The sequence below is a fragment of the Puntigrus tetrazona genome, chromosome 21 (genome assembly GCF_018831695.1).
Source record: "Puntigrus tetrazona isolate hp1 chromosome 21, ASM1883169v1, whole genome shotgun sequence".
NCBI lineage: Eukaryota > Metazoa > Chordata > Actinopteri > Cypriniformes > Cyprinidae > Puntigrus > Puntigrus tetrazona.
In genome coordinates, this window is record NC_056719.1 from 869,048 (window position 1) to 877,112 (window position 8,065).

At 35.4% G+C, this 8,065-nt stretch overlaps 1 protein-coding gene and 1 long non-coding RNA gene across 2 annotated transcripts in view; both read right to left on the reverse strand.

Moving 5' to 3' along the window:
- Nucleotides 1-2,752, reverse strand: part of nedd4l (NEDD4 like E3 ubiquitin protein ligase) — a 61,579-nt gene extending 58,827 nt beyond the window's left edge. Inside the window, 1 exon segment of the mRNA XM_043221004.1 lies at nucleotides 2,393-2,752. Within this exon segment, the coding sequence (XP_043076939.1) occupies nucleotides 2,393-2,437 (45 nt within the window). The 5' untranslated portion in view covers nucleotides 2,438-2,752.
- A 1,550-nt stretch (nucleotides 2,753-4,302) lies between these two features.
- LOC122326300 overlaps nucleotides 4,303-8,065 on the reverse strand; it is a 39,561-nt gene continuing 35,798 nt past the window's right edge. The window contains exon 3 of the long non-coding RNA XR_006247460.1: nucleotides 4,303-5,162. This is a non-coding gene — a long non-coding RNA (uncharacterized LOC122326300). The remainder of the gene's footprint in view (nucleotides 5,163-8,065) is intronic.

Genomic DNA, 8,065 nt, shown 5'->3' on the forward strand with positions numbered 1-8,065 from the left:
AATGAAGTAATGCATGTCATCTGTGTGTTGTGCTATGATTTGGGATAACACATCAACTTGATGGTTCTTTGGAGGGAAAATACTCGTGATGAGATTGCCAGTGTAATCCTGTGTTTAACAATACTGCATCAATTCAACTAAAACTAACACTTCCGTGAAGTACCACTACTGTTACCGGTCGTACACACTAGGTGTGTTTACACGGACCCAAATAATACGTCTGAAATGGGATTGATGGGTCAGTTGGACTAAAATTGCCTTTATGTAAATACCTCTACACAAATAAAAATTTGCATTGTAGACCTGAGATAATCCCAAAAACAGGATAAAAAGAAACGTTTTCTCAATTGGATTCAAACATGCCGCATGCATTTGCATTACTGGGATAAGTATGCTTACAAATATTTCATTAAAATTTGTGCATTTAAACGCCAATTTTGCAGCAATTCCAAAGAGACTAAATATAAAACATTTTTAATAAAAGTTGGTGATTTCCTGTGACAAGCCTCAAAGACCTTTAGAGACGCAACAAAGTTAAGCAGACAACTCTATGCTTAAAAAAAAAAAAGTGATAAAAAAGGGCCAAACGCCAAGGAACATTACTAGAAAATGACAGCACAGCAACTTGCCAGAAGACATGGTTATGATGTTTGCCATTTCGAGTCAAAATGGCGAACATCAGCCAATTTATCGATTTTGACTGGAAAAAAAAAAGCAGTGAAAGATCTTTTCTGTATTGGATGTTTACAGAAAAGGAGGGTGGGGAATTGCTTCTGTCCATCAGCTTGCAAGCTTGTAGTCAATTGTATAAATTGACTTTTTAAAAGAAATGAGTTTAAGTGGATTGGGTGATTGAAGAAGTCCTGCATGCTTCACTAGAAAAGAAGTCTTTCTTTTCACAGCGAGATCCATTTACAATTAGCTACCGTATACATGGATGAATCACTCACTCGCAATTTGACCTATAACGTGCGATCGGAAAACAGATAGGGTGAATTTTCACTTCATTCTCAGTTTCATCAAATCAAGTTTACACACTTCAGAATAGCTTCCTCAGAAAGTGAATCAAGGGATGTTCAGTCTTTCTCCTGTTTAACATCCAAACACAAACACACTTTGATCATTCGCCGTTCAACCTACTGATGAACATCTAGCTAGTAACATTCCTCTCTTCGTTTACGCGAAACATATCAAGACCCTAGTAAAACGCCGCAAAAATTATTAATTAACTACTTCACTCTTAAGTTACGGTTTCAGGGTTTGGTTCTTTGGTACTTTTCCACCCAAGAACCTGATACGCTACATGTGCTAGGTCGCATATCTTTCTAGAAATTGCTGACTGATAAATTTAATGCAAGACAGACTTAAATAGGTACCTGCCAAATTGTACGGACAGTAATACGTGACCCTTTGGACTCGAATATCAAAGCCTAGCCTACAAAAAAAATAAATAAATAACTTTGCTGATATTTACACCCATGAACGCATGGCCTTGAACTATATCACCATTAGCATTAAAAGTAAAAGACAGATCTGGTATGACAGGAAGACATGCGGTAAGACTAAAAAAAGACTTTAACACGGATCCAACTGAATCGTGCACAAACACCTGCTTCCTAAGGAGGTCCCCCGTCTCTCAAGAAAGTTGACCTGAATTTTCAGGGGTTACACCGGGACCCTGTTATGACAAACAACATGGTGTTGTGGTTGCTACAAAATGTTGTAACATCATTAGAAACAGTGTAACACGGGTTCTAGCTAGCAACTACAGATGGATCTAGATCATGATCCATTGCTCTTTGGCCCACATGTTTTTTCAAGACTATGTGTTATGAAAACTATGTATGTGGTGATACCAACAACATTGCGTTACTAATACAGAATTAAAAAAAAAAAAAGCACTAATAATTCGGTTAATTGATTCTGATGCTGTCTAAGATTATTAATTATGGTACAGCATAAAACGACCCCAGATATCTTGACTGATATTTGGCAAGTGAGCTGTCAATCACAACAATCTACATATTATGCGTTAGATGACTTAAATCAAGGATGGTGTTTGGCATTAATATGGATATATTAGGATTTGAGTATTTCTTCACATTCCTAACACTGAATATCTAAAGTGTCCGAATTCTATGGAAATGGCAAAAAATTATTGTCAATGTTGACGACGTTTAAATACTTTACTAAGCTTTACATGCATAATTTTAATATTGAAATAATTCTCTTAGGTCTAATAAAATTGATGCTGGTAGTGTGCCACAGTGGATCTGAAACCTGAACTGAAAACTGAAATCAGGTTATGAAAAACAATAAACATACAATATTAATATGGTGGGAGGCATGCACTGCCTTAAAGACGGTATAGTTTAGCGAAAACAGTACTTACTTCATCCTCTGAGAGTCCATAAATGGGTTCAAAATTCGTAGCCATAAAGCCAAAGGGCAATTTAATACACACATACACAAAAACACACACACAACGCTCGTGTGAAAGCTGGAACAATAGCAAAGTGTGTCCTCCTCCACCTCCTGTGAATGCAAGTTGATCCAAAGCAACGAAGTCTGAGTCCGAAAACGTTTATCCTTTTAAACCATATCGTGACGGAAGATGTACGTCCACCGGTTCAATCTCATTTAACGACTAAAATTCGGTGGATACGCGCTTAATTTGCCCAACAATATGATTTCCCCTCGTCAAGTGCAAACGCGAATCATTCACTTCCTCTCAGGATCCGAAACACTCCCCGCTGAAATGAGTGACATCTCGTGGCGCCAATCACAGCGTTTTCCGAAACTCGGAGAGGACGGGCTATCCAATCCGTGTTGATTGAGGGCGGGGCAATGTTGTTGCACTTTTGTGGAGTAATCAGGGACGGGTAGTTTCCTAGATCCCAATATTGGATCCATAAGAACTTGACGTTTTATTGTATTGCGTTCATGTCTGCGTGACTGTACAGATATAGTGTGTTGATTAACACTTAGCTTATTTAAAACGCCTGTAATGAGCTGTTTGAATCTTGCGGCTTGAAACGGGACTCTTATAGCGGTGCTCTAGTACCCTCTACAGTTAAAAGAGCGATATTGCCAACATGTGCCAATTTATGATTTACACCCAACACTGGGCAAAGTCCAACTGTTATGCGTCATGATTCATCTTACATGTGAAATAGCCTGGAGGAACGGAACTAGAAGACGTTTCTACTGGTTTCAGCAGACTTAAATGAACTTGAAGATCAAACGGGGATCATTTAGAGGTAGATATTCAGGGAAATTGTAAAAGAAAATGAAAAGTAGACGAGAGTCATCAATTATTCTCCAAGATTTATGATCATATGACTCTTTCGGGCATAAATGGTCTACCAAGTGTTATAAAAAGCAATCTAAAATGTTAATTACTAATTCAAACGTGATAAATTGAATGAAAACATATCAAAATAAGAACTTCATAAGTATTAAAATACGCAAAAGTTGCACAAATATTTCCTATAGCATAGTAGTATATACTTATAATAATATAGTATGGTGTAAAGTATAACAATAAAACAAATGGTGACCATGGTAATATATTTTTTGATCATCTACCTATATTATTATTATTATTGCAAACATTATATCAACCAATAAAAAGGAAGTTACAATAAAAATGCAAAATAATAAAAAGAAAAATGTATACATGTTGTTTCAGAAGTTTCCCTGTGTACCAGTAGATGTCCTCATATAACCATATAAAATCTCACTTTGACCTAAACTAGTGGTAAGCACTCTGGTATAATGAATCAGCTGGCTTTTCTTAGTTACCAGCTCATAAATAGACTCAAATGGCCGGTTAATATGAAATATAACATTTACCAAATTTAGATTTAATGTATCAGTTTCTTTAAGACTTGTAGCTTGGTTTATTAGGCTGCTTTGAGAATGTGGTACTGAATTTTTTCAAACTGAAAGTTTTTAAGATCCTTTTATTAACTCAATTTCATTAAATATAGACTACAAGCTTTGAGCAATCTCCTGTTAACCTTAAACTACTAAGCTTGGATAAATGTAATGGGTTACATATGCCAATAGACATTATGCCAATGTTCGAGTTAAAACATGGTTGATTTGGTTTAAGGGGGAAAAAAATGGCAACTCAGTTCCAGATGGTAGAATTACGTAACACCAAAACACGTTGAGTATGACAGAGGAGGGTTTTTTTTTTGCATCTCCCTCACCTACCCAACTATGTTACTTATTGGAGGGTTTCCGGTTGTGGTTAAATCGGAGTTAAAGAAAGGCACAGATGAAGAAAACTGATTAATGAGCTGCATTTAATCTGCCTGTTTTTCCAACACAACTGCTCTTCATCACGCACAACCAAACAGGACCTTGTTATAATGACTTCAATCACTCCTAAAGCTGAAGGGGTCGGAGTTCACTGACAGGACCCTGAAGTTAAACGATGTTGACAGATACAGTTCAGCGCTTTAATGTTTGGTTAGCCCAAAATTCTTAGTAATTGTAAAATCCTAGATTTATTGCAACATTAAAGAGAAGATAAATGCTGTCGTTTACAGTAAGAGGAAAGACTTTTATGCTGGGTCTTTTATTCATTTCATTGATACCACAGAAAGTGATCGATGCGCCATTGTGAAAATGCGTATAAATACCACGTGGAAACTGGGCGTGTGTACAACACGCTTGTGTTTGGCCTGCATATAATAAGCAGCTTTCGCGTGCATATGATATGTTTTTAGCGTGATTATGATACACAGTTTTCGCATACATATTACATACATTTACCCCATAACCCTAACCCTACCCATTGCGCAGCTTAAACACTCCAAAGTCCATTTTTGCACATATATACCACGAGTACCATTTATATGCTAAGCATCTGGAATATGTTAATTTGTTTAACGGGCATTCAAACAATCAGAATTTACATCAGGATAGTACAAGAACTGTTACAGGACGCAAGAGTAATCTTGGGATGGGAACACAAACAGTTATGCAGAAGAGTGACTGGCAGCGGTGGGAAGCACATGGCCGTGCACTCGTTCAGTGTTGGACAGCTGGCGTGAGGCTGACATGCAGTCGACCCTTTCTGGCCATGATGACGACTCAATCTCACGGATTAGATGAGTGGATGTAAAAAATAAAAGGAGAGACAACTGGGCCTGTGTGCACATTAATTCAGAAGTCAGGTGCATGTGAAGAGTGCAGAACAGTACTTAACTGTATTTAAACACACATAACCATTCGATCGTTTAGGTCATGATATTTTTTTTTGCCTGTGGAAAAAAAGCATTTTAATCCAACCAAGGGCTACATTTATTTGATCAAAAAAAAAAAAAAAAATAAATAAATAAATATATATATATATATATATATATATATATATATATATATATATATATATATATGTGTGTGTGTGTGTGTGTGTGTGTGTGTGTGTGTGTGTACAAACTATTTTATATTTGTTTTAATGTTTTATTTATTCCTGTGATGCAAACCTGAATTTTCATTAGCATTACTCCAGTCAGTGCTTATTTGGTTCTCAAGAAACATTTCTCGTTATTACCAATGTTGAATACAGATGTGCCACTTAGTATTTTTGTGGAAACTACAATGCATTTTTCTTTACTGAATAGGAAAAAAAAAGCATTTGCTTGAAATGAAATCCTTTCATGCCATTATAAATGTCAGTTTTGATCCGCTATCCACTATGTCCACTAAGAAAAAAGTACTAATTTCATAAAAGGAAAATTACATCCTGTCGACACTAAACTTTTGAATAGTAACATAAAGTATCTAAAAATGTAGTAGTAATATTGTAATAGGCTATACATGCAGTGAATGCATTTGATGTATGAAAAAAAAAAAAAAAAAAAAAAAAAATGAAACTTATTTTAAATGTAAATAATATGTAATATGTATAATAATATGTATAATAATATGTAAATAAATATGAAAATAACAGTGATTCCACACCAACTAGTATAACAACCGAGTGGCCAGAAAAAGATGACGCATTATTTTGTCTCAGTAGTGGCTTGTTTCTGGGTTTACCTCCACTTCTTCTTTTTCTCTCTTGGTATTTAGCATTCACTTTTTATCCATACAGACTTATAGTACAATAACCTAAAGCACATTCCCCCAGAGGTGACCTTTGTTAAATGTTTCATTCTAGGACACAATTCAATCACAACAGTGCACGGGACATATATGACATTTTAATGCCAGTCCAAGTTCTTCAATATTTGACCACCACTGTGTGTGTGTGTTCATATGTGTGTATTATCAGCAACTAATTATCATGTGTTCATAGTGATCACAAGTCTTATAAATAAACTACTGACCATTACACCATCAAAAAGCCACCTTCACTTATGACTACACTTTATGAGTTTATTTTATGAATATAAGCCCATTTATCTACCCATAAACCGGCACGGCTAATATCTCAGCTGACCAAAGAAACACGATTCGGTAGAGGTCACCATGCTTTCTGTGCCTCTGTTAGATTCAGATGCTCACAGGCAAACTCGTTTGATCTTTGAGCCGCGATTTCCCTCTGTCTGCTATAGGGTTAAATGTCTGAAGCACATGGGCTTGAGTCATGTCATGCCACTTGACCATGGGGCATGGAAAAGTTCAAAAAGTCAAATTTTTGTTTTGTAACAGGTGCTTTGGCTCAGTGCTTTGATCCCATTCCATTTAAAAATAACCATTTTAGTTAGACTTAAATTCGACCTTAAATGAATAGTTCACCTAAAAAAGTCTGATCCCACAGAGTTCATTCAGTTTAAATGTAATTAAAAGTTTACCTTTTTGTGTAATACTTTAATGACTCTTGTTCAGAAGAGTCTTTTAATACTACAGATTTTTCTGCTTGTTTAATAAAATGCAGGTTTTGTCATTGCAAATGCACTGAACAGCTGAACTTTATGACTCAACATTAGAATTTATTGGAGATCATAATTATGCTATTATCTTGGACTAACAGAAGCAATTTCCTAATTGATTATAATTACAAAACTGCCACTATAAATAAAGGCACACTGCAAAATGAAGCCATAAGTATATTCATTTTGGGAAATTACATTTTAGGAATTACAATGCATAATATGATTCATATAATTTAATAAATACATTTAAATGAGTGCTGAACATGCAGTTAAGGGTTAAAGTAGATTTGATCATATTTATCTAATTTATCTGTTCTTTTTTCCTATTTTAGTTGTGCATGTAAGCAGTCACATGAGCACATGATTTCACAGTCCAATAAACTCAATATCTTTAGGTTCAGTGAGGTCAAGGAGACTGAGAAATTGAAAACAACACAGTAGCAGTAGGATTTGCACCAAGTGTTTGAACCTCTTGTTTTATTCCTTGATTTTATTTTATTTGATGGTCCCTTTCTTCATCATTCGGCACCCGTGAGAAATAAACTTTTTGGTTTGGTTGGCTTTGGTTGCTTTTTCTTATCAAACACGTCTAGTCACACCTGCTTTAATCCTTTGCATTATGTATTTATTGTATTGTTGTGTCATGCGGTAAACGCATTACGTAAGTTATTGAGTTTAATGTTAAAATCCAGTTAAACATTGATAATAGTGTGCAAACAAAAACTCTCATTTGCCAACTCGCCCAAATATGAAGGAGAGAGTAATAAAAACATTTATAGTGCCAGAAATCATGTGTTGCATTTAGTGTGTTGCCTAATGGAAAATAAGTGTGATTGTAAGTCATACAGAATATGGCAAGAATCTTTTTGTAAACACCTCCTAAACAGTAACATAAAGCATAAGAATGTGATTTTTCTGCTAGGACAGGTATGTGAAGAAAGAAACTAACATCATCTAAAAATCAATAAAACACTTGCTGGTTAAAAATAATTGCAAAAATGACTAGAAAAGTGAAGTTAGTTCTAAGAAAAAGTATAGCACATATACAATACATTTGTTTGCAGATGCAGTTTGGTTTGTTGTCAACTGATGCACACACACACACACACACACACACACACACACACACACACACACACACACAGATAAATAGAGATAGATAGATAGATAGA